Source organism: Hyla sarda, chromosome 2 (assembly GCF_029499605.1).
Source record: "Hyla sarda isolate aHylSar1 chromosome 2, aHylSar1.hap1, whole genome shotgun sequence".
Classification (NCBI taxonomy): domain Eukaryota; kingdom Metazoa; phylum Chordata; class Amphibia; order Anura; family Hylidae; genus Hyla; species Hyla sarda.
This window is the reverse complement of record NC_079190.1, coordinates 83,096,816-83,123,794: the sequence shown is the minus strand read 5'-3', so window position 1 is coordinate 83,123,794 and position 26,979 is coordinate 83,096,816. Positions and strand designations below refer to the sequence as shown.

General features: G+C 44.5%; 1 protein-coding gene across 4 annotated transcripts in view; it reads left to right on the top strand.

Annotated features, from left to right (window-relative positions):
• Positions 1–26,520, top strand: part of ERBB3 (erb-b2 receptor tyrosine kinase 3) — a 130,833-nt gene extending 104,313 nt beyond the window's left edge. For all 4 annotated transcript variants that reach the window (XM_056562320.1, XM_056562321.1, XM_056562318.1 and 1 more), the window contains exons 16-28: positions 6,334–6,390; positions 11,092–11,233; positions 12,917–13,036; positions 13,615–13,713; positions 14,593–14,784; positions 16,102–16,257; positions 18,751–18,826; positions 18,943–19,089; positions 19,185–19,282; positions 19,780–19,956; positions 22,120–22,191; positions 22,366–22,633; positions 23,886–26,520. In XM_056562320.1, coding sequence (XP_056418295.1) covers positions 6,334–6,390; positions 11,092–11,233; positions 12,917–13,036; positions 13,615–13,713; positions 14,593–14,784; positions 16,102–16,257; positions 18,751–18,826; positions 18,943–19,089; positions 19,185–19,282; positions 19,780–19,956; positions 22,120–22,191; positions 22,366–22,633; positions 23,886–24,460 — 2,179 coding nt within the window. In that variant the 3' untranslated portion in view covers positions 24,461–26,520. The remainder of the gene's footprint in view (positions 1–6,333; positions 6,391–11,091; positions 11,234–12,916; positions 13,037–13,614; positions 13,714–14,592; positions 14,785–16,101; positions 16,258–18,750; positions 18,827–18,942; positions 19,090–19,184; positions 19,283–19,779; positions 19,957–22,119; positions 22,192–22,365; positions 22,634–23,885) is intronic.
• The last annotated feature ends 459 nt before the right edge of the window (positions 26,521–26,979 follow it).

Sequence of the window (26,979 nt, the reverse complement as noted above, 5' to 3'; positions counted from 1 at the left end):
AAAAATGTGTACAAAAAATTGTTTAGCCAACTGAGGCGCAGAAGGAAGACCAGGAAGAGGAATGAAATGTGCCATTTTGGAGAATCGATCAACGACCACCCAAATAACGGTGTTGCCACGGGAAGGGGGTAAATCAGTAATAAAATCCATACCAATCAGAGACCAAGGCTGTTCGGGGACAGGCAGAGGATGAAGAAAACCAGCGGGCTTCTGGCGAGGAGTCTTATCCCGGGCACAGATAGTGCAGGCTCGCACAAAGTCCCCAACATCCGTCTCCAGAGTTGGCCACCAATAGAAGCGGGAGATGAGTTGCACAGATTTCTTGATGCCCGCATGACCTGCGAGATGGGAGGAGTGACCCCATTTGAGGATTCCGAGGCGTTGGCGTGGAGAAACAAAGGTCTTTCCTGGAGGAGTCTGTCTGATGGAGGCAGGAGAAGTGGAGATCAGGCAGTCAGGTGGAATGATGTGTTGCGGAGGGAGATCAACTTCTGAGGCATCCGAGGAACGAGAGAGAGCATCGGCTCTAATGTTCTTATCGGCAGGACGAAAGTGAATCTCAAAATTAAATCGGGCAAAGAACAGAGACCACCGGGCCTGGCGAGGATTCAGCCGTTGGGCCGACTGGAGGTAGGAGAGGTTCTTGTGGTCGGTGTAGATAATAACAGGAAATCTTGATCCCTCCAGCAGATGCCTCCATTCCTCAAGTGCTAATTTAATGGCTAGAAGTTCTCGATCCCCGATGGAGTAGTTCCTCTCCGCTGGAGAGAAGGTCCTAGAGAAAAAACCACAAGTGACAGCATGCCCGGAAGGATTTTTTTGTAGAAGAACAGCTCCAGCTCCTACTGAGGAGGCATCAACCTCCAATAGGAAGGGTTTGGAAGGGTCAGGTCTGGAGAGCACGGGAGCCGAAGAAAAGGCAGACTTGAGTTGTTTAAAGGAGTCTTCTGCTTGAGGAGGCCAGGACTTGGGATCAGCATTTTTCTTGGTTAAAGCCACGATAGGAGCCACAATGGTAGAAAAATGTGGAATAAATTGCCTGTAATAATTGGCGAACCCCAAAAAGCGTTGGATAGCACGGAGTCCGGAGGGGCGTGGCCAATTTAAGACGGCAGAGAGTTTGTCTGGATCCATCTGTAGTCCCTGGCCAGAGACCAAATATCCTAGAAAAGGAAGAGATTGGCATTCAAACAGACATTTCTCAATTTTGGCATAGAGTTGGTTGTCACGAAGTCTCTGAAGAACCATACGGACATGCCGGCGGTGTTCCTCTAGATTGGCAGAAAAAATTAGGATATCGTCCAGATATACCACAACACAGGAGTATAATAGATCACGAAAAATTTCATTGACAAAGTCTTGGAAGACGGCAGGGGCATTGCACAGTCCAAAGGGCATGACCAGATACTCAAAGTGTCCATCTCTGGTGTTAAATGCCGTTTTCCACTCGTCCCCCTCTCTGATGCGGATGAGGTTATAGGCGCCTCTTAAGTCCAATTTAGTGAAGATGTGGGCACCTTGGAGGCGATCAAAGAGTTCAGAGATGAGGGGTAAGGGGTAGCGGTTCTTAACCGTGATTTTATTAAGACCGCGGTAGTCAATGCAGGGACGTAGGGAGCCATCTTTTTTGGAGACAAAGAAAAATCCGGCTCCGGCAGGAGAGGAGGATTTACGGATAAAGCCCCTTTTTAGATTCTCCTGGACGTATTCGGACATGGCAAGAGTCTCTGGGGCAGAGAGAGGATAAATTCTGCCCCGGGGTGGAGTAGTACCCGGGAGGAGGTCGATAGGGCAATCATAAGGCCTGTGAGGAGGTAGAGTCTCAGCTTGTTTTTTGCAAAAAACATCCGCGAAGTCCATATAGGCCTTGGGGAGACCGGTTACTGGAGGAACCACAGAGTTACGGCAAGGGTTACTGGGAACCGGTTTTAGACAGTTCTTGGAACAAGAGGACCCCCAACTCTTGATCTCCCCAGTGGACCAATCCAGGGTTGGGGAATGAAGTTGAAGCCAGGGAAGTCCAAGGAGAATCTCCGAGGTGCAATTGGGGAGGACCAAAAGTTCAATCCTCTCATGATGAGATCCGATGCTCATAAGAAGGGGCTCCGTGCGGAAACGTATGGTACAGTCCAATCTTTCATTATTTACACAATTGATGTAGAGGGGTCTGGCGAGACTGGTCACTGGGATGTTGAACCTGTTGACGAGAGAGGCCAAAATAAAATTTCCTGCAGAACCAGAGTCCAAGAAGGCCACTGTAGCGAAGGAGAAGGCAGAAGCAGACATCCGCACAGGCACAGTAAGACGTGGAGAAGCAGAGTAGACATCAAGGACTGTCTCACCTTTGTGCGGAGTCAGCGTACGTCTTTCCAGGCGGGGAGGACGGATAGGACAATCCCTCAGGAAGTGTTCGGTACTAGCACAGTACAGGCAGAGGTTCTCCATACGGCGTCGTGTCCTCTCTTGAGGTGTCAGGCGAGACCGGTCGACCTGCATAGCCTCCACGGCGGGAGGCACAGGAACAGATTGCAGGGGACCAGAGGAGAGAGGAGCCGAGGAGACGAAACGCCTCGTGCGAACAGAGTCCATATCTTGGCGGAGTTCCTGACGCCTTTCAGAAAAACGCATGTCAATGCGAGTGGCTAGGTGAATAAGTTCATGTAGATTAGCAGGAATTTCTCGTGCGGCCAGAACATCTTTAATGTTGCTGGATAGGCCTTTTTTGAAGGTCGCGCAGAGGGCCTCATTATTCCAGGACAATTCAGAAGCAAGTGTACGGAATTGTACGGCATACTCGCCAACGGAAGAATTACCCTGGACCAGGTTCAACAGGGCAGTCTCAGCAGAAGAGGCTCGGGCAGGTTCCTCAAAGACACTTCGGATTTCCGAGAAGAAGGAGTGTACTGAGGCAGTGACGGGGTCATTGCGGTCCCAGAGCGGTGTGGCCCATGACAGGGCTTTTCCGGACAGAAGACTGACGACGAAAGCCACCTTAGACCTTTCAGTGGGAAACAGGTCCGACATCATCTCCAGATGCAGGGAACATTGGGAAAGGAAGCCACGGCAAAACTTAGAGTCCCCATCAAACTTATCCGGCAAGGATAAGCGTATCCCAGGAGCGGCCACTCGCTGCGGAGGAGGTGCAGGAGCTGGCGGAGGAGATGACTGCTGAAGCTGTGGTAGCAACTGTTGTAGCATAACGGTCAGTTGAGACAGCTGTTGGCCTTGTTGCGCAATCTGTTGTGACTGCTGGGCGACCACCGTGGTGAGGTCAGCGACAACTGGCAGAGGAACTTCAGCGGGATCCATGGCCGGATCTACTGTCACGATGCCGGCTGGCAGGTAGTGGACCCTCTGTGCCAGAGAGGGATGGGCGTGGACCGTGCTAGTGGACCGGGTCTAAGCCACTACTGGTTTTCACCAGAGCCCGCCGCAAAGCGGGATGGTCTTGCTGCGGCGGTAGTGACCAGGTCGTATCCACTAGCAACGGCTCACCTCTCTGGCTGCTGAAGATAGGCGCGGTACAAGGGAGTAGGCAGAAGCAAGGTCGGACGTAGCAGAAGGTCGGGGCAGGCAGCAAGGATCGTAGTCAGGGGCAACGGCAGAAGGTCTGGAAACACTGGCAAGGGACACACAAGGAACGCTTTCACTGGCACTAAGGCAACAAGATCCGGCAAGGGAGTGCAAGGGAAGTGAGGTAATATAGGGAGTGCACAGGTGATAACTCTAATTGGAACCACTGCGCCAATCAGCGGCGCAGTGGCCCTTTAAATCGCAGAGACCCGGCGCGCGCGCGCCCTAGGGAGCGGGGCCGCGCGCGCCGGGACAGAACAGACGGGGAGCGAGTCAGGTAGGAGAGCCGGGGTGCGCATCGCGAGCGGGCGCTACCCGCATCGCGAATCGCATCCCGGCTAGCAGCAGGATCGCAGCGCCCCGGGTCAGAGGACGTGACCGGGGCGCTGCAGCGGAGGAGGTGAAGCGAGCGCTCCGGGGAGGAGCGGGAACCCGGAGCGCTCGGCGTAACAGCGTGCTGGCATATAATTAACCTCTACTGTAATATGCGGAGCGGAGCAGTCAGAGAGCGTGCCGGCATATAATTAACCCCTACTGTAATATGCAGAGTGGAGCGGCCGGAGAGCGTGCCGGTACACAATTAACCCCTACTGTAACATGCAGAGCGGAGCAGTCAGAGCGTGCCGGCATATGATTAACCCCTACTGTAATATGCAGAGTGGAGCGGCCAGAGAGCGTGCTGGCATATAATTAACCCCTACTGAAATATGCAGAGCCGAGCGGGTCAACTGGGGTGTTGAAGCGAGGAGCGAAACGTCGGGTTGGCGAGAGACCAGGGTTCCACACACCAGGTTGTTGATTGGTATTTTTAAGCTTTATATTATATTTTCTTACATTGTCCTTACAGGCTATGTGAGTTGTGCTAGTTACTCTATGCACTTTTTTCCAGTTTTTTATGCATTATGTTGCACATTTGATACCTTTACCTTGGTAACTCAGGGGAATGCAGGGATACGTACATGTATTTCTCTGCCATTGCACTTTTTTTGCCATGTTTTATGGCCTTTTTACTCTTGTATAAATAAATATAAGGCACTTTACATTAGTATATATCTCCTTGGTGTTATTACAATGAGCAGGCATTGACCTGTAGTACTTACCTTCATTGCTGGTCCCTGTCACCGCCTGTTAGTTCTGGTCCACCGGACTACCACTTTTGGCTTGCATTCTATGTCTTTTAATTGTTCTTAAAATATTGTATGTATTGTCTGTGCATTTTTTGTAAATTAATAAAGAATATATGATCCATAGAAACGCAATGTTTTCTGTTTTTGCTCTCTAAAGCGTTGGATCAGTTACCCTTGGGGATTTTTTTTTTTTTTTTTTTTGTATATTAAACATTGAGAAGGGGAATGATAAGGCTCTAGCGTCAGGTTATGCGTACATTTCCAGGAGGAATAACAGAGAAATAGCAATATAGAGAGTTTTTAGAAAAGATGATCAGACATTGCCATTTTACCATGAATTTAGGAGTTTATTATTTATTATTAAGGAAGAGAAGGCAGGAATTTTTTTCGAGGTTACTTGGCTGTTTCTGTAGCTTGGATGAGCTTGGATAGTCACAAACAGCCTGTATGAGGGCCACAGCTGATACACTGTAGTATATGTGTAGGCAACCAGTGTGCAGCTGGAGTAAAGCTTTTCTTTTTTTTTTCTTTTTTTCAAAACAACTGGTGGCAGAAAGTTATACAGATTTGTAAAATTACAAAATATTAATCCTTCCAGTACTTATCAGCTGCTGTATGCTCCACAGGAAGTTGACTTTTCTGTCTGACCACAGTGCTCTCTGCTGACACCTCTGTCCATGTCAGGAACTGTCCAGAGCAGGAGAGTTTGCTATCGGGATTTGCTCCTACTCTGGACAGTTCCAGACACATACAGAGGTGGCAGCAGAGAGCACTGTGGTCAAACAGAAAAGAACAATTCAACTTCCTCTGTAGTATACAGCAACTGATAAGTACTGGAAGGATTAAGATTTTTTTTTAATAGAAGTAATTTACAACTCTGTTTAACTTTCTGGAGCCTGTTGATATTATTTTTTTTTTTTTCAACTGGAGTACCCCTTTAATGTGGAATATCTGAGCAACACCATTAGGTTGTTGTGCTATGCAGAGAATCATGTCCTGCTTCAATAAGGTTAAAGGGTACCTCTCATCAAAAAAACTTTTGATATATTATAGATTAATGTATGCAGAATAACTTCACAATTGCATTTTATTAAAAAATATGCTTCTTTCTATTTAATTTTCCACTTTGAAGAAATGACCACTAGGGGTCTCCCTACCAGTCCTGGCAGCAAGCATTTCAGACTCATGCTGGAGTCCTAAACACTACGAGCTGCCAGTCTGCTTTGTTCACAAAGGAGAACACTCAGAGCTGCCAGCCTGCTTTGTTCACAGCCTGTTTGGCTGTGAACAAAGCAGGCTGGCAGCTCTGAGTGTTTAGGACTCCAGCATGAGTCAGAAATGCTTGCTGACAGGACTGATCGGGAAAAATACAGTAGAAAGAAGCATATTTTTCATTAACATGCTATTGGAAAATTATTCAACATTCATTAATCTAAAATATATCAAAAGTTTATTTGATGAGAGGTACCCTTTAAGGGACCCCAGAAAAGTCCCCTATTAATCCAAATGTAGTTTTTCACCTGCAGTCAGTGGTTGCCTCTGGGATAGTCTGTGTTTATGGCATTCATGTGACCTGAATTCCTCCTTTTGCTATTAGTAATACAGTAATGACAGTAATCCTCTCTTCTGGCAGGTGCGTAGGCCCAGATATCCAGGACTGCATTAACATCGTTCTGCGTGCTGCTGAAAGGTAAACTGACTAAATGGTGTTTGTTCTTAATCTGAGACAAAACTAAAATGGGATTTATATCGTAGTCATCCAGGAAGAAAGATACTAAAGGAGAAAGCCCTCTGTCCATACTCTGTTCTGGTGTATTGCACAATAATAATGTATCAATAGCAACTTAGCAAGAGGCATTATTTCCACCGATTGCACTCTCGGGATAAACTTGAAATGATTTACATAAAATATGTACAGTGGTCCCTCAACATACGATGGTAATCCGTTCCAAATGAACCATCGTTTGTTGAAACCATCGTATGTTGAGGGATCCGTGCAATGTAAAGTATAGGACAGTGGTCTACAACCTGCGGACCTCCAGATGTTGCAAAACTACAACACCCAGCATGCCCGGACAGCCGTTGGCTGTCCGGGCATGCTGGGTGTTGTAGTTTTGCAACATCTGGAGGTCCGCAGGTTGTAGACCACTGTTAGAGGAAATTGTACTCACCTGTCCCCGCCGCTCCGGACCGTCACCGCTCGTCACCGCTGCCCAGGATGTCGCCGTCCATCGCTGTCGCCGCGTCCCCGACGCTCCGGCAAGGCCTCTGCTTCCCCGGCATCCTCGCTCTCCGTCGCCGCCATCACGTCGCTACGCACGCCGATCCTATTGGATGACGGGACGGCGTGCACAGCGATGTAATGACATCAATGGAGAGCGCCGACGATGCAGGGGATCCCGAAGAGGACGCGCCGGAGCCCCGAGGACAGGTAAGTGATCGTCAGCGGACCACACGGGGCACCATAAACGGCTATCCGGTGGCAGCTGAAGCAGTCTGCGCTGCCGGACAGCCGCTTATGCGATGGCCCCGACATAAAAAAAGCATCGTATGTTGATGCTGCCTTCAACATGCGATGGCCTCTGAGAGACCATCGCATGTTGAAATGATTGTATGTCGGGGCCATCGTAGGTCGAGGGGTCACTGTATAAGAGAGATAAATTTCATCCAACACACAAACAGGCATAAAAAGATGTATTTCTGGTGTAAGTGTCAGCATAGAACAATGAAGAATTATTGTGTCTACATTGGTGGAACTGTCCTGGTATTTCCCTAATCCACCATGTGGGATAAAGAGAAGTCACGATCTCTGGCTGGGTTCCTGTTATTTCCATAAATACAAGTACCAGTCAGTGAAAGGAACCATGTGAACAATCCTCATGTGTTCCCCATACAACCAGCACGTGAAATGTTCAGCCGGAATGAATTAAATGTTTGGTTTGTGGTACAGGAATTGGGCGAAAATTAAGATTTCTAACCTGAGCCTTACACCCTTCCTGCCTCTATCATGCTGCTTCAGGCACCGGCATTGGAACATTACTCATCATATGACATCACTGTAATTATCTGTTCTCCTTATGATTTTTTTCCCTGAGTTTAACATCTCATCCTGCTCCCTAAGGTAATAGTGTGCATGGGTTACTCCGACTTACGGTGTCCAAGCAAAGCTCAGTCTAATATTATAATGGATGAAGCTTCTAACAATCAGCCTGGACTGATGTCATGAGGATACACGGTGACTCGAATAGTACGGTCGCAGTATCATTCTGCTAAATTGCAGCTAAGGATAGTGAATGTGCTTGCGTTGCAACTGGCAGGGAAAGGCGACTGCAACGCAACGGTTGGCAGGAATCCAGATCTGCTTAATTTCAATGCAACCACATTCACTAAAATTGGTTGCAATTGTAGCAGGGCAAGATGGCAATCTTAAACTGTAGCCGTTGTCAACAAAAACTTTTTATATAATGTAGATAATGCCATTATTTGTATATTTGTAATATACAGTACATTGGTAAAAAATTGTGTATATTTTTGGGTGAAAAAATGCTGTCCCCGCAGCTATTGCCTGTGTGTCTCTATGAGGAGTCCAAACACAGGAAGTGAGGGCAGAACAAGCAGGGATCTGTGCAGACTCCTGGTTTGTCAAATCATCCTGATGTATAAGCCAGGAGCATGTTATAGAGCCTCAGTGCACACTGTCCTGCTTTTTCTTAGTGCACAGATCCCTGCTTGTCCACCCTCACTTCCTGTATTTGGACTCCTCAGAGACACACATGCAATAGCTGCAGGGACAAAAATATACACATTTTTTAATCAATGTATATTACAAATATACATATAATGGTATTATCTACATTATAGAAAAAGTTTTTGTTGACGACAGGTAGACTTTAAAGGGGTTGTCCAGTAAAGAACAGCTTATACTTTATCCACAGGACCACTAGGACCCCCCTATGATCTCCTGAACGGGACCCCGCTCTTCATTTATTCTCTGTGGGAGCGCTGAAGAGACATGAGTGCTGTACTCGGGCATCTGCGGTGCTCCCATAGAGATAAATGAAATAGGAGATAAGCTGTTTTTTACTGGACCACTCCTTTTAAGGTTTACCGGACCCATCCTTTAAGGTTGTGTGGCCAGTCTCCTTGTAGCACTCGGGGTGAGGTGGGGTAATGTGAATAGCCATCCTGATTTACCTCATAGGTGTAGGGTCACGTATGTCAAACTGCGGATGCACCAACACCAGCTACTAGAGTGAGCTCCCTGCTGCGGCCGGGTAGCCCAGTGTGTCTGCTTGTAGTAGATCTGCAGCAGAAAATCCGCTGCTATGAGCAGACACACAGGGCTAACCGGCCACAGCAGGGAGCTCACTCTATTGACTGGCATTGGCGCAGCCGCAGCATGACAGGTGTATGCGCTACATGTGACCCTATTCTAAATGGGCACTGTCAGTTGGAAAAACCTTTTACACATCCTAGCGACATGTCAAAAATTATGATCAGCAGGGGTCTGAAAACAAGCTGGTAGAAGTCGGCCTTCTCTACCGGCCCTGTTTCACATGATTTGGACACACTCTTAATGTAAGTCAATCATGCCTTGATCACATGACTTAGAACAAGGACAGGAGCCTGCGGCTCGTTCTCTTGATCTCCACCGATTCAACACTTTTGACATTTCGCTACAACATGTCAAAAGTTTATGGGACAGGTACTCTTCAACACCTCAGTTTTTTTTAGCGTGCTAATGTTACGGACAAGTGCATTATTAGAAAATTATTCCAAAATACACAACGATTGACTTTGTTTTACAAACTCTACAAATTACATTATAGTTACATTCAGAAATACATAATTATGCCCTGTTAAAGTAAACAGACATTAATATTATGATAGTAGTTTACTCTATTTTGTCTTTAAACTTTCAGACACTGAACTGCACGGAATACTTGCATTCTCGAGTAGTTGTGATTTGTGCTTTGCTGCCCTCTAGAGGATGTTAGTGTCTTGTGCATAGAGTTGAGTAGTGTTGGACAAAGCACTAACAACTACCTTTTGTATGGCTCTGATTTCTCACAGGAGCATTCAATTTTTTTTTTTTTTAAGATCCATAAAGAATGAGGCAGAAAAAATGTCTTAATGGATGTTATGGCAAAGAAAAAAATTCCTCTGGGAAAGAATACCTAAGCAATATGGTGGTTGAACATAGCATGCTTAGTACAGAACTGTAACTAGTGTAGAGTATCTCTACATCAGTGGTCTCTAGACTGTGGACCTCCAGCTGTTGCAAAACTACAACTCCCTGCATGCCCAGACAGCCATCGGCTGTCCGGGCATGCTAGGAGTTGCAGTTTTGCAACATCTGGAGGTCCACAGTTTGAAGTCCACTACTCTACATAGTTTCCATGTAGTCCCAGTCTATCTAAGGAGACAACTCAGACATGTACTTACTGATCATTTAAAGTTATATATACAGTGATCCCTCAACTTACAATGGCCTCAGCATACAATAGTTTCAACATACAATGGTCTTTTCTGGACCATTGTAACTTGAAACCAGACTCAACATACAATGCTTTGGAATCTGCGAAACATGTCAATGCTGGAAGAACCGACCAATCAGAATGGATATTTCACTGGTAAAACCCCTGTGCATGCACTGCCTGGTGTCTGGTAGCGCCCCCTACAGTACAGGGTGGTATTACATGTTCTGTACTCTTTACCAGTGCCAGGGTTAGCTTCTCCTTTGGGCATCAGGTGAGGGCGGCTCCATTTTCCTTTTATTTTTTTTTAGGACATTGCGTGTTCTGTACAGGACCCTGAAGAAGCTTCTGTCCTCTACATAGACCAGTGTTGCCCAAAGAGGTTGCCTCCAGCTGTTGCAAAACTACAACTCCCAGCATGCCCGGACAGCCTTTGGCTGTCCGGGCATGCTGGGAGTTGTAGTTTTGCAACAGCTGGAGGCACCCTGGTTGGGAAACACTGAAATAAACAGTGATTTACAGCTCCCAGCAGATCTTTCTTACTTTTATATGTACGATGTTGCTTTATCTGTATTAGTTATCTACTTATTTATCTTTAATCCTCACTTTTTCCTATTTTTGGATGGCATTTTGGTGGCTTCAGAACCAATTACCAGGTTTCCATAGAGATATGGTCTCAACATACAATGGTTTCAACATACAATGGTCGTCCTGGAACCAATTAATATTGTAACTTGAGGGACCACTGTAATTTATATTTTTAACTTCTGGACGATATGGAAAAGCTAACCAGGAGCCATAAATCTGATACTGCCATTATGCCATAGTTTAATACTAGAGCTATCACCCCCCCCCCCCCCCCCCCCCCAGGCTTTAGATTTTAGATAAAATTCCGATTTTTCTTTTCTTTACAGTAAAACTCAAGCAATGGTAGCAGGGGCGGTGGTTGTGTCCATATTTGTCCTGTGTTGCTGCAGTCTCCTAGCACTTCTGTACTGGAGAGGATTGAGAATCCGAAAAAAGCGAGCTATGAGACGCTACCTGGAGAGAGGAGATGTAAGTACACAGATTATTATATTGATTTATTTATTTTTAATCACCGGGATAAGTAAAGTTAAAAGATAATGGTTCTTATTGCTTGACAGCATGGGGAGAGCTTAAAACTTTTCATTATAGAAAAAGTAGTTTTATATTTTCTGAAACCAAATGCCTCTTAAGGTACCTCGCGTATATGACGCTGCACATTTCAGTGCTAGCAACGTCTATGGGTTTTTATTATTACTCCAATAGACTTTGCTAGCACAGAAATACGCAGGCCCATACGCTACGTGTTACCCTATCCCAAGGGTGTAATCACCCGTACAGTATCCTGCGCATATTTAATGCTGCAGATTTGAAGCTGTCTTTAGTAATTTGGTTTACATTTAAAGGGGTACTTTGCCCCTTGACATCTTATCCCCTATCGAAAGGATAGGGGATAAGATGTCAGATCACGGGGGTCCCGCCGCTGGGGACCCCCGGGATCTCGGCTGCAGGACCCACCTGTTGCGGCTTCCGGCAGCGCTGGAGGCTCTCATCCTAATGCCTCCCGACCACGGTGACGTGAGATCGTGACGTCACGATAGACTTGCATTGAGGGGCGGGGCATGACGTCACACGGGGGTGGAGTCATGACGTCACAATCTGACGTCACCGTGGTCGGGAGCCGAAGCCTCCTGCGTTTCTGGAAGCCGCAACAGGTGGGTCATGCAGCCAAGATCCGACATATTATCCCCTATCCTTTTGGATAGGGGATAAGATGTCTAGGGGCAGAGTACACCTTTAAATCTGAAGCATGAAATCTGCAGCTTCAAATATGCGCAGGATACTGTAAGGGTGAATGCACCCTTAGGGGTCAGTTCACTTGTCCTTATTTTTGCTGCAGCAAAAAAGAAGGACGTGTGATCTGATCTTAAGGGTCTATTCACACGTACAGTATCTGCGCATATTTCATGCTTCAGAATTGAAGCTGTGTTCACTGATTTAGGTTACATTGAAATCTGCTGCATAAAAGTTGCAGCTTTAGGTCTGCAGCATCAAATATGCAGCAGATCCTGTATGTCTGAATACACGAGCGGATTTCCTTTCGAACTTGCAGTGTGTTTCCCAGTGTGAGTTTAAAAGGGGGCGGGCTCTCCGCAGCTTGTCCGCAGCAGATTTACGCTGTTGAAAATCCGCTGCAGACCCTGTTGTCTGAACGGTGTGTGTGATGGATTTTACGCTGCCAAAAATGTTCCAGTGACAGCCGGCGGAGAGCCCACCCCCTTTCAAACTCGCAGCGGGAAACACGCTGCGAGTTTGTAAGGAAATGCGCTCGTGTGAACAAGCCCTAAGGGTCCGTTCATACGGACAGAAAATCTGCAACAGATTTTGCTACCACTGACTTCAATGGGCCCACAGATTAACATCAAATCTGCATCTATTGTGGATTTTCTGCTGACGCAATTAAGTCAATGATAGCAAGATCTACTGCAGATTTTCTGCAGCAAATATGCTGTGAAAATCCACAGGAAATCTGCTTGTGTGAACAGCCCCTAATCTGTTTTAAAACCTGAACACAGGAGAAAATGTGAGCTCTGTTTGTGTCATTTGTTATATATCACTTGTAGTTTGTTTCTATTATCTGTGCCCACCTTTACGCTACTAGGTAGATGCAAGAGGTAAAAGGAGGAGATAAAAATAGCTTCTATTTATTCTCAGGGTAATGAAATGCTGGATCCATCAGAAAAAGCCAACACTGTGCAAGCTCGAATATTCAAAAGCACAGAGCTGAAGAAGCTCAAAGTTCTTGGATCTGGGGTATTTGGCGTTGTGCACAAGGTATCATATATCTAACAATTACTTTACACTTTATTGCACATATCCTTCTATATCCTACAGATCTATTTGTCAGTGTTTAAGTGTTTATCCGAAGATTAAAAGTTATCACCTAATCACAAGATTGATAATAAGTAGCTGATCAGTGGAGGTCTAACCATTGGGAACCCAGATGACCTTGAGAGCGGAGGTCCCTTGTACCCGGGGGAATGGAGCAGCATGCATGCTCGTACATTCATTCTTTATAGTATTTTCAACAATACCCGAGTGCTTGACTATCTATGGAAGTTCATTATAGAGAGTGGATAGAGTGATAGAGCTGCCATTATCTCTGGAGACGAGGGATCTTCATTCTTAGGATTGGTGGGTGCCCCTTCTGTCAGATCCTCACCGATCAGCTACTCACAATAAATGAATGAATGGACCCAGCCAGAATGATATTGTTTATACTTTTAAACTCATCCACATCATTCTTGGTTATCTTAGTGTAATGTTTAATACAATCTGTCATGCAATTAATGATGTAAATGATGTAGTCTTACATCCTCGTTTTCATACCACATATACTTTCCTTCGTGCAGGGTGTTTGGATCCCAGATGGTGATTCTGTTAAGATCCCTGTGAGCATCAAAGTGATACAAGATCGCAATGGTGGTCAGACATTCCATGCGCTCACTGATGTAAGTCCAATCAGCTTTTCTTTCCTCATGTGGCTCATGTTTTAAATGTAGATTTACTTTATTACTTTTAATACATAGCTGGCAAGAAAAAATTAATAAAAATGTTTGTACAGTCATAAACTTAAGTTAAGATGTTGGTCTCCTGAAGTGTCATCTTCCCCTGGTCAGAGCGGTGGTGTATTTAGGTTTTGTGCTGCCTTAGGTCTGACTAACCCAATTCACCCCCCATAATCTATGGGCCAATGTTTGCTGATGCTGATGGAGGACATGTCTGCCTTCTCATTGGATGAATCTGAGCTGGCCGGAATGCTCAGCTTGTTACAAACCCTTCTTAGGTATGAATGTGAGGCGGCTCCGTCTTGTGGTTGCCTCTCCCAGAGGAGTACTGCCCTGCACTCACCAGGCGGCTGTCACAGTATCATTAGGAGGAGGGCGTTGTCCAAAGTTATTGGCAGCCGCCAAAGATTTCAAAATAAGATAATCCTGTCCTTAGGCCCCGCGCCCTGATAAAGTGCCACCCTAGGCCTGGGCCTTGTTGGCCTTGTTAGAAATATATAAATGCAAAGTATCTCATTCCCAGAAGAAAAAGAACTTGATCTATAGATGTAATTTTTTTTACAATTAATGTCTGACCCTAAAGAGTCTCAAAACATGATTGGGCATTATGGCTGAGTTGCCCATGGCAACCAATCAGGTTGCTTCTTTGATTTTTGGAAAAAAAAAGTGTAGTAGGCATACGAAGCAAAGAGAAAGGGCATGTTAATGCAAACTCCATGCAGATGTTAAAATGTGCAACAGACCAAATAATTTCTTCCTTTATCAATAATCTTTCTGCCATGTAAGAACATTCACTAACAGTAACAACTGTCTACTCCACAGCACATGCTCGCCATGGGAAGCCTGGATCATGCATGTGTCGTACGATTGCTGGGTATTTGTCCAGGAGCACAACTGCAACTAGTCACACAGCTTCTGCCTATGGGCTCACTGCTTCAGTATGTTAGGCAGAACAAGGACACTGGTGCCATTGGTCAACAAATGCTGCTAAACTGGTGTGTGCAGATTGCCCGGGTAAGTCTTGCTATTCACACACATAAAACACATTGGGCCTTATGCACTATTGTATTTTGTATTGGGAAAAAAGCATGAGTAAATGCATATTACTCTATTTATTAACATATTGCGCCAAACTTGCACCAAATTTTCCCGACCAATCAGTTACTTTTTGTTCCGAAATGTGGGTGTGATTTCTATAGTTTTCACAATCCCCCTGGTTTTGGTGTATTTCCAGGCTTTAATTTTTCACTTTCAACAGAGAGGTTTAAAACTTTGATGTACTTTGACACATTTCCAATGTGTCAAAGTTTAAAGCGTACCTGTCATATCCCACAAAAAATTTTGATATTCTACTCAGTACCTATTCCTGATCGTGAACATATAATTTTTTATGTGTCTAGAACCTATATTTCTCTCACAAATATCCTCTATCGTTTGCTCACGTGGTTTGTCATTCTGTGCTTTGGAGGGGGCGTATCCTCACTCTGCTGCATGACTCATCTTCCTCCCTTAGTGCTGGGTCTCTTCATCCAATCACTGCAGGCTGCTCTGTAACCCCTCCTCTCTGCTGCAGTCTGATAGGACAGGAGTGAGCACAGAGGGGTGCTAGCCCCACTATCACTTACTGAACTTTGTCCATGACTGTGGACAGAGATGATGTTGCATCCAGACAGGATTGTCTTCTGGATGGTATGGGGTGCTTTTTAATAAGCCATTATTTCTATTTAAAAAAAAATTTAAATTAATTCTTATGACGTATATTAGAAAGGTTAATGTTTTGTACAACATAGTTTTTGATTCTGACAGTGCCTATTTAAAGACATATGGAACCCCATTCATGCATATCATGGAAAAGTGAATACAAATTCACAATGACAAGGGAAATATTGTGAAACTCATAGTACATAATGCCCAATATCTTTATGTGACCATCCTAATATACTGGTATATTAGTCCTGAGCAAAGCATTATAAAGCTCACCTTATACGTAAAAAAAACCTGACAATTTGAGCCATCTTCCTTGACTCTCTTGTAAACAATTGGGCCTCCATGGGTATGTGTATGAATTTGACATCACTTATAAAAATATATTGGGATGAATTAAAAATCCAAGATGTCCAATCCGATTATCATCCCTGGTTGGAGACCTCAGGGGCGGTGTGGCTGCTCCTATGTACATAAAACATTTCAAAGATAATATGAAAAACAGCCAATTTGTCCACCAATATGTAATATGTAATAAACTAATAACTATGTATATAATACAATGTATCAGTAGAGGTTCAGCTTTTCTCCTGATTAATGTGTGATTTCTTCTTTTTCTTTCTCTAGGGCATGTACTACTTGGAGGAACACCGCATGGTTCATAGAAACCTCTCCGCTCGCAATGTCCTTATGAAGCATGCCAATCACGTGCAAGTGTCCGATTTTGGTGTAGCAGATCTGTTGTACCCAGATGACAAGAAATACTGTTACAATGAGATCAAGGTTGTGTTTTTAGCTGTTCAGCTTCATATCTGTTTATATCTGTTGTAGAATTATCACAGGGGAAGTTGATCAAACCTAATGCAAAGGAAAAATGGAGGCCATGACCAGAGGAACCGATCAGGTGCCAGAGGCTTTAAGGAAATCAGAAGCCCCGGCCTAGTTGTTCCTCACCTCCACCTGTCCTCTGTACTAGCTTTGCTTAATCCCTCTTTTTAGTATATAATGTATTGAATCCTAACAAACATAGTTTTACTGTAATGTATGATACTAGCGTGGTAATATTAAGCTGCAGATGAGCGCTTTGATCTAGCAGCCATTCATCACTCAACCTTACTCGGGGTGTAACAAAGATCTGAACCAAATATTATGTTGTCATTTATTGTGAATAGTTCTTCTGTTATTGAAATGAATACACACTGGGAGCCGTATCACAGCTGTGGAGGGAATTTAAAAAGATTGGGATTTCTTTACATTGGTCTTACAGGGGTACTCTAGAATTTAAAACGCATAAGTGTTTGATCACATGGGGTCTGATATCTGTGACCTCCATGATCTGCAGAAAGGGGCCATAAATCTCCCTGCTGCATGAAGTGCGGGGTCTGCATGCACTCCATGCATTCTCTGGATATACATGAGCACTGTACTGGGGAATTTCTGGTGCCCATAAAGAATGCATGTTGACCCAGTAATCTATGCAGCAGGGAGTTTCGGGCACCATTTTGGAGTTCGCAAGAGGTCCCAGAGGTCAGACCCCGCTCAATCAGACACTTATCCCTTCAAAACTGAACTCTGGAACATGAGTCTTTGTCAATTTTAGTAATATTGGAGAAAGTTCTGTTCTTGAGTTTTAAGTTATGTTTACTACCTGTATAATATTAGATCATTTCTATTTGCCATACAGAATAATATTGAACAATTTATTCATGTGTTTAACACTAAATATCAAGCATGTCAAACTCAAAGGCTAACATGGGCCAAAAAAACAAAGTTTAAGTTTATGTGGGCCGCATCCAAAAAAGGACGTAGTAATGCCGGCCCATGAATTCTGGGAGCGTGACGTGAGCGAACGTCAATACGAGGCCCCCACATTAGGTTGGCAGTATAGTTCCCTCACATTAGGTTGGTAGTATAGTTCCCCCACATTAGGTTGGCAGTATAGTTCTCCCACATTAGGTTGGCAGTATAGTTCCCCCACATTAGGTTGCCAGTATAGTTCCCCCACATTAGGTTGCCAGTATAGTTCCCCCACATTAGGTTGCCAGTATAGTTCCCCCACATTAGGTTGCCAGTATAGTTCCCCCACATTAGGTTGGCAGTATAGTTCCCCCACATTAGGTTGGCAGTATAGTTCCCCCACATTAGGTTGGCAGTATAGTTCCCCCACATTAGGTTGCCAGTATAGTTCCCCCACATTAGGTTGCCAGTATAGTTCCCCCACATTAGGTTGCCAGTATAGTTCCCCCACATTAGGTTGCCAGTATAGTTCCCCCACATTAGATGTGTAGTATAGTTCCCTCACATTAGATGTGCAGTATAGTTCCCCCACATTAGATGTGCAGTATAGTTCCCCAACATTAGATGTGCAATATAGTTCCCCCACAGACATACAGCCTTCAGCCATATACAGTGTATGGCTGGAGGCCGTATGCCTGTGTACTGCCCCACTTCAGTGCTCTGACCACCACTTCTCCGGTGTTCCCCCATATTAGATGTGTAGTATAGTTCCCCCACATTAGGTTGCCAGTATAGTTCCCCCACATTAGGTTGCCAGTATAGTTCCCCCACATTAGGTTGCCAGTATAGTTCCCCCACATTAGATGTGTAGTATAGTTCCCTCAGATTAGATGTGCAGTATAGTTCCCCCACATTAGATGTGCAGTATAGTTCCCCAACATTAGATGTGCAGTATAGTTCCCCCACAGACATACAGCCTTCAGCCATATACAGTGTATGGCTGGAGGCCGTATGCCTGTGTACTGCCCCACTTCAGTGCTCTGACCACCACTTCTCCGGTCCAGCCATAGCAGTAGGTACCGGGATCGGAGGAGCCATACTGGCCAGCACACGTCTTCCACCTCCATGTTCCGCTCCTTTGCGCCTATGTTGCTATGGGCGCACACACGGGACATCAGTGATGTCCCGGCATGCGCTATATCCCGGCGGCCCCTGCGTTTTTGAACTTAACGTGGGGCCGTTGAGAGATGACGGGGGTATCCCTGTGTCCCGAAAACATCTTCCAGGACACAGGGATGTCCTTAATAGTGATGGGGGATCCGCCACTGCAGGGCAAGTACTGGCTCTGCTTGGGCCGCAAAATATTCATTGTGGGCTGCATGCGGCCCGTGGGCCACATGTTTTACACCCATGCTCTATATAATTATATATAAGGATCATTTTGTTCTTAAGGCTATATCTGAGATTATATGTGACCATGGCTGTGCATGCTTTCACTTTTGCTTACTTACCATTGTTTTTATCTCTGACTTTTTACAGACCCCCATAAAATGGATGGCTCTGGAAAGTATACACTTCGGGAAATACACTCACCAAAGTGATGTGTGGAGTTACGGTAAGTCTAATGTCTCTAGATCATAACCGCATTTCCTCTTCATCACTTTCTAAAGATCTTCATGGGATTGTGAATTTCCAGCAGTAATGTTGTGTGTCGCTTTTGCTTCCTTCCAGGTGTGACACTGTGGGAAATGATGACATTTGGAGATGAGCCATATCCAGGTATCCGTCTGTCTGAAGTACCAGACCTTCTCGAAAAAGGGGAGCGACTTCCTCAGCCTACAATCTGTACTATTGATGTCTACATGGTCATGGTGAAATGTGAGTCTGAGCTTTTGACTCATGAGTTTCCACCTTGTTTCTCAGGTGTTCTTCTTCATGCAGCTGAACTCTGACATGTTTGACTTCCATCTTAGGTTGGATGATAGATGAGAATGTTCGGCCTACATTCAAGGAGCTGGGAAACGAGTTCACCCGTATGGCCAGGGATCCTCCCCGCTACCTGGTCATAAAGGTGAGTATTTCCTCAATCTACTCCATACGTTTTCTGCCTATTAATGGCATTCTTTTGTCAGGGCTTAGTTATTGCAGCATTGAAGGATAAAAGCTGGCTCGTGATTTATTATAATGTTTGCACACTAGTAAGATCTGCGTTAGTCGAGTAAAGATCTTCCTTCTGCACATTTATTGCTGCTTTTATCTGTGCACTTATTGTTTGTTTATATGCAGTTATACACAATGGGGGAGATTTATCAAAACCTGTGCAGAGGAAGAGTGGTGCAGTTGCCCATAGCAACCAATCAGATTGCTTCTTTCATTTTCCACAGGCCTCTAAAGAGGCCTGTGGAAAATGAAAGAATCAGTCTGATTGGTTGCTATGGGCAACTGGACCACTCTTCCTCTGCACAGGTTTTGATAAATCTCCCCAATTATGTTGATGCTGACGTGCACTTTGTACTCTCCCGATGTAAGATTTGTCACTAAGTTTTATTCTTGCCTTTGTCCATGTAGCGAGACAGTGATGCTCCTCTGTCACCTCTCCTTGGGGAAGCCCCACAACTAAGTGATAAAGAAGAAGTGGAAGATATGGAACCTGATGTAGGCACAGAAGATGATGAAGATATTGAACCACACCCAAAAACTCCAAGCACTCTTTATGCATCCCGACAAAGAATAGACTATTCTAGGGTAAGGTTTTAACTAACGTAACTACAGCCAGGAGCCGATTTGCTCTTTTACTGCTATCTCTCTTGCATGCCTTAAAGGGGTATTCCAGGCCAAAACTTTTTTTTATATATCAATTGGCTCTGGAAAGTTAAACAGATTTGTAAATTACTTCTATTAAAAAATCTTATTCCTTCCAATAGTTATTAGCTTCTGAAGTTGAGTTGTTGTTTTCTGTCTAACTGCTCTCTGATGACTCACGTCCCGGGAGCTGTGCAGTTCCTATGGGGATATTCTCCCATCATGCACAGCTCCCGTGACGTGACATCATCATTGAGCAGTTAGACAGAAAACTTCAGAAGCTAATAACTATTGGAAGGATTAAGATTTTTTAATAGAAGTAATTTACAAATCTGTTTAACTTTCCGGAGCCAGTTGATATATATATATATAAAAATGTTTTGCCTGGAATACCCCTTTAATTCAGAGCCACTGCCAGACTCCCCTGGTGACTGCTTATCTTTCTAAAAACAGAAAAGGCAGTTAAAATTCATAATTCCAGATATTTCTCTTCCCTTCGTCATCTTCTAGAGGAGAGTAGGGAGGCACCCATGCACATTAGACAGTGGGCCGGTCCCACAGAAATCCAATGTGTATTGGAGTCTTATATAATAAGCCGTGCAATCTGTACATCTGGCCTAACTGCTAATACCTTAACTTTAATGGTAGACTGTGCTTTATAGGGCTGCTATTAAAGGGGTAGTCCAGTGGTGAATAACTTATCCCCTATCCTAAGGATAGGGGATAAGTTTGAGATCGCGGGGGGTCCGACCGCTGGGGCCCCCTGGGATCTCTCTGTACGGGGGCCAGGCTCTCCGGCCAGATAGCGGGTGTCGACCCCCGCAGGAAGCGGCGGCCGACACGCCCCCTCAATACATCTCTATGGCAGAGCCGAAGATTGCCGAAGGCAGCGCTTCGGCTCTGCCATAGAGTTGTATTGAGGGGGCGTGTCGGCCGCCGCTTCGTGCGGAGGTCGACACGCCCCCTTCCCGCGGGCTGTCGGGGCTCCGTACAGGAGATTGCAGGGGGCCCCAGCGGTCGGACCCCCAGCGATCTCAAACTTATCCCCTATCCTTAGGATAGGGGATAAGTTGTTCACCACTGGGTCACCACTGGACTACTCCTTTAAAGAGATTTGAATATAGTTGCATTTATGAAAAAATGTGGCTAATGTATAAATGAAAAGTTGAAATTTTGCAGTGGGCATTCAGGCATTAGAAAAGGGGATCATTTAGTATTTAGGCCCCATTACTCTGTTCCCTGAATTTTTAAAGGTTCCCTGGATTGCAAAGGATGTCCAAACATGGAGGAGCAATGTTGTAAAGAAACCTAAGGTGCTCTTCTCTTTCAGTTTTAAGCTTCCACACTCAAAGGGAGTTCTAGGGAAAAATGAACACTTCATGTAATGATAAAGTACCTGCCACTTAAAGGGGTACTCCCACCCTAGACATCTTATCCCCTATCCAAAGGATAGGGGATAAGATGTCTGACTGCAGGGGTCCCGCCACTGGGGACCCCCTCAATGTTGCATGCGTCACCCACCTGTTTTTTGTCCGGAAGCGATGGAGGGTCAGGACTCCGCGCCCATGTGACGTCATGCCCCGTCCCCTCAATGCAAGTCTATGGGAGGGGGCGTGACGTGCATTGAGGGGACAGGGAGTGATGTCACATGGGGGTGGAGTCCTGACGTCACGGACTTCCGGTCCCGTGGTCGCGACCCAGACCCTCCAGCGCTTCCGGACAAGAAACAGGTGGGTGCCGCATGCAACATTGCGGGGGTCCCCAGCGACAGGACCCCCGCGATCAGACATCTTATCCCCTATCCTTTTGGATAGGAGATAAGATGTCTAGGGTGGGAGTACCACTTTAAAGAAAGTTAATTGATGGGGGTCCTGATGCTGAGAGCATCACTGTTCACTAGAGCAAACAGGGAGAGAGGCTCAGATAAGTTTTCAGAAGTGACAAAAACCTTTTACATGCAAACCACACTTTGTCAGAGCCGTCATTGATCAATATATTATTGAGTCATTAGTTATATGTCACAATTTATAAATAAAGATGCTGAAAAGTGCATTTATTTTGCACTTTATTGTAGATAACCTTATGTTTTTTTCATTTGTGTTTTAGAGTCATAGTTTGCAGAGTTCACTTGCTGGATACCTTCCTATGAACCAGAGCATTGGTACCATCAGCAAGAAGGTAACTTCATGTCTGAGAAGGAAGATATTATATCATTTGTATTGTTTTGATCTGATTATTTACACTTATTAGTTACTTGTAATATGTACAGAAGAAAGAAAATATTACTAAATATTACTTGTTCATTACTAATTTTCATGTGCAGTAAATGTGACAATTTTACTTCTGTTTCAGAGTTCAATGCACCGTATCGATCCAGGTGCCAGATGGGCAACCAGGAGAAGGCAGGACTCTGTAGGCCGCACAGTCTCAGAGTCATCTGAGGGCTGTTGTACTCTATCTGACATGGAAACAACAGAGGAAACGTCATTTGGATTTGGGAGCCTGAGTCGTAGTCCTCGCTCACGTTTAGACAGTGCTTATCGCTCCCAGAGAGAGAGCCTACTTGCTGGTACCCCAGATACTGACAGCGAGTACATAATGCCTGAGCTTAGCCAGGGAGGTATGTACACATCTGACCTGCAGCTGATCCAGTGCATGTTGTTTTTAATATAGAATAAATGTAGGTTCATTAGAATGCATAGAATAGAAACAACAGAGATTGTTACATCCATAAGCAAAAAAAACAGCATGAATAATTTAGGAAAAAATGTATTTAGTGAGTACATTAAGGTAGCTATAACCTTTGGTCATACATATTAGATTAAGCAGTAATACTATGGGTAGATTACAGCCTAACAGCCCCTAATGTTGGGTCCATTTTAGCATACTGATCCATTGTTTCCCTGTTGCTAGAGGTTCTGGAGAAAACAGAAATGATGTCACCAGCCTGATCCCCTCTTTCCATGAAATAAATATGCATGCTCGGACTCTGTGATTGTGCATGCATGGGTTGTTCAGGTTCAGTTGAATAACAGAGATCTAATGTGTATGTTCAGCCCAAGACATAGCTTTGAGCTATTGCTCTAGAACAGTGTCTCCCAAGCGCGGTCCTCGAGTCCCCCCAACAGGTCAGGTTTTCAGGATTTCCTTAGTCTTTCACAGGTGATATAATTCTAGTCCGTGAATCAGGTGTCTGTAAAAGGAAATCCTAAAAACATGACCTGTTAGGGTTACTGTAAACCGCACTTGGAAAACACTGCTCTAGAACACAACATTTTTTCAAAGGGCTCTTAAGAGTGTGGTTCAGACAGGATGATATGTGTGTAACATTAGGAAGACAGTAAATATCTTTAAAGGAAATCTGTCACTAGTTCTATGCTGCCGGCCCCATGGAGCCCCAGAGACACTGACCAGCTTTCTTATCTCACTGATCTATGATTGACTCTGAATGGCTGTGCTGTGTCTAAGAAATCATAGTTGCAACTTCGTACAGGAATAGGGTGGTCTGCCAGCCCTGGCTAACAGATCTTGCCCCATACGCAATGAGGTCACTGCTCGCTATATTTTAAATCTTTTTGAGACCAATCACCAATAATAATAGCGTTATCAACATCCCAACAGGCAACAGTGATCGTTTGTAAAAATAACTATAACTAACAATAGCATTAAAAGGAACATTTTTCTGCCCTTTTCCCTTAACCTAACCAATCTATAGAAACATGGACCTAGACCTGCTAGTATATTGTACCTCTGCTTCACTAGAGCTTGTACTCTAACTATTTGGCAATGGAGAATTGTTTCTTTGTGTATTTAATAAGCTCCAAGTGTTCTGCACAAATGTATCTTGCTTATCATTTCCCATTCTTGCACAGATCTATCAGAGGATGGAACACTAATGTCCCAAGGATCTAGATCCCTAACCCCATGCATGGCCAGTGCCACTGAAGAGGAGGATGATGAATATGAGTATATGAACAGGAAGAGGCAGACGTCAGAAAGGTTGGAGTATGAGTATATGGACATTCGAGGGGCAGGAGATGGAAGCAGAGAGCGCACAAGCTCTACGCGGCGGGACAGTAAGGAGGAATATTATGAGTACGAAAACAAGGAGGACTATGAGTATATGAACGAGCAAGGAAGACGCAACCAGAGCCAAGAACTAGAAGGAGATAAAGATGCAGAATACACCTACATGAACCGAAATAGCAAAGTCAGGAAGGACAGCAATTCAGATGATAAACAGGGCTACGAGGACATGAAATTAATCACAGACCAGCCAAAGCCCTTAGATAAACCCATGGTGGTTCCCCAAACATGCCACAGAGAGGCCTTACAAAGAGCTTACATTCAACCTCTGAGAGAACTGGAGGTAAAAGACTGTGCATTTGATAATCCAGATTACTGGCATAGCCGTCTGTTTGTTAAGGGTGACCTGCAGCGGACATAAACATGGCCATTGTTCCAGGCTGTCTCATTCCTTCTTCACTGTTTTGTTTGCTCTCAAGAAGCAGATCATCCTGATATGTACTGTTTGCCTCTGAAGCCAGCTGCAGGAATTTAGTCCTCGATTTCTAGGACACAAAGGATGTTCATTGAGCCAAGTGCTACTATGACCAGTAGTTTACTATTATCAGCTACTGTGGTCAGGGAAGATTGTATATGTTGTCCTAAACAGCTTTCACCTGTCTTGATCCTCCTAAATGATCAGTTTGCTGGAACGGGAGTCAAAAAGGATTTCCCATGAGTACCTACACCAAACCATTCCCAAAGAAGGCCACTGCTCGTTTATTTAAAAGAAAAGAAAAAAAAACTATAAATGAGAAGTAGTGTTTCATCTTTTCTTTTATTTGTATCCTTTGTGTTCATGTCACTTTCTTTTAGGATTTAGAATTACAAATATTACATGTTAATGGTGAATGAAGTATTTCCTCATATCAACAGATCAAACATTTGTCCTCTTTACCAAGAAGTTTACTTGCTAAAATATTTTTTTATCAATTATTTTTTTACTCTACAAGTTAAAATATTGAATATTACAGATGGGTAGAGCTGCTAGTTCTTCTTTTAGAGAAAATTGCACAGTAAGCAGTAATGAAATGCATTGTGACACTGTCACGACTTCTGTTATATGAAGAGCTCAGCATCCTCCCTGTTGCAGATAACAAGGAAAACTGTATAAGAAATTGTCATGGCATTCTAAGTATCATGGCATTACGCAGTGCCACAGGGATCCTCACTTGAAAGTTGCTAAATTCGATGTCACGCAGCCCACCTGTAGGCATGCATAACACCATGTAAAAACTTTTGCTTTAACCGCATGTTTTCTTCTTAAGACAGTGATATATGGGTCTGTGGGGTAACGTGTCTACTTGGGAAGAATTCCAAGTTGTCATAGTCTTATAGACCGTGCAATGATCGTTGGGGGGGAAAAAGTGTGCAAAGTAGCCTTCCTCCAGACGAAAAATAGGTTGCTTTGTTATGCCACCTTTTCTACAAATGGGTCAGTTTTCTTTGAAGGAGATCCTGGTTTGGTTAATAATCCATAGATAAATCATGGCTCATTAAAGGGGTTAACCAGAGAAATATTTTTACTTATAGAATTGATCAGGGTGGCAGGAAAACATAAAAAACAAACTCCTCATCCTGCCAATCCCCTGCCGGTGCTGGTCCGGCTGCTCAAAGCTTCATGCTCTTCATCTCAAATCATAGGAAGTGCCAGCTAACCGAATCACTGGCTAAGGCTGGGTTCACACCACGTTTTTGCAATACAGTTTTTTTTCAGGTTTTTGATAAAAAAACAGATTCCTCAAAACCTGACTAAACTGTATATAAACGTGTGTACAAAGTTTTATCTGTATATGGTTTGAAAAGTGATGTCTGGTTGCATCCGTTTTTTAAGAAAAAAAACGCATACGTTTTGAACTTTTCACTCCATTATGAATAAAGTTTCACTTGTTTGATTGAAATTCCAAGAAAAAAAACTGTGCAAAGTCAAAAACCGTATGGTAAAAACTGGATGGAACTGTACACACATACAGTTCTGTACGGTTCCCATTATCTCCCATGTTTAAAAAAAAACGTATACGGGTCTATACGGTTTTTCACCTGGACCAAAAACCGTGGTAGGCCATGGTTTTCTGTCCAGAAAAAAAAAAGTAAGAAACTGTGTGGTGTGAAAAACTGAGACAACCGTATGCAATATGGTGCATACGGTTTTGAATGGAAAGTCTATGGGCACGGTTTGCTGTACGGTTGCATACATTTTTTTTTTTTTTAAATCGTATCCAAAAACTGTATAGAAAATTGTGGTGTGAACCCACCCTAAGGCAGGTCACCACTGCGGGCAGTGATTGGCTGTGCGGGCACTTCCTATATGTCAGATGAAAGAACCAGACTCTGTAAACAATGGTGCTGGCATGTTTGCATCGGCAGGAGAACAGCAGGTGAGTACATGTTTTTTTAAAAATGTTTTCCTGCTACCTTAAAGGGGTACTCTGCTGCTCAGCGGTTGGAACAAACTGTTCCGAACGCTGGAGCCGGGAGCTTGTGACATCATAACCCTGCCCACTCACTATGTCACGCCCCACCCCCTCAATGCAAGTCTATGGGAGGGGGCGTGACATCCGTCACGCCCCCTCCCATAGACTTGCATTGAGGGGGCGGGGTGTGACATCGTGAGTGGGCAGGGCTATGACGTCACGAGTTGCCGGCTCCAGCGTTCGGAACAGTTTGTTCCAAACACCGAGCAGCGGAGTACCCCTTTAAGCACTTGTAACTGTATTAAAAAAAAAATAACCCAAAAAGAAAACATTGAGCATTACCTTACAGGAAAGCTGTCTCCAACCAACAGGGTATGTTCACACTACAGATAATGAATGGAATCTCCGCTTGCAGAATTACATTCTGGGGGCCCCCGCAATACTTCAGTGGTAGGACCGCGCAGCACTGCGCTGTCACCATTGACGG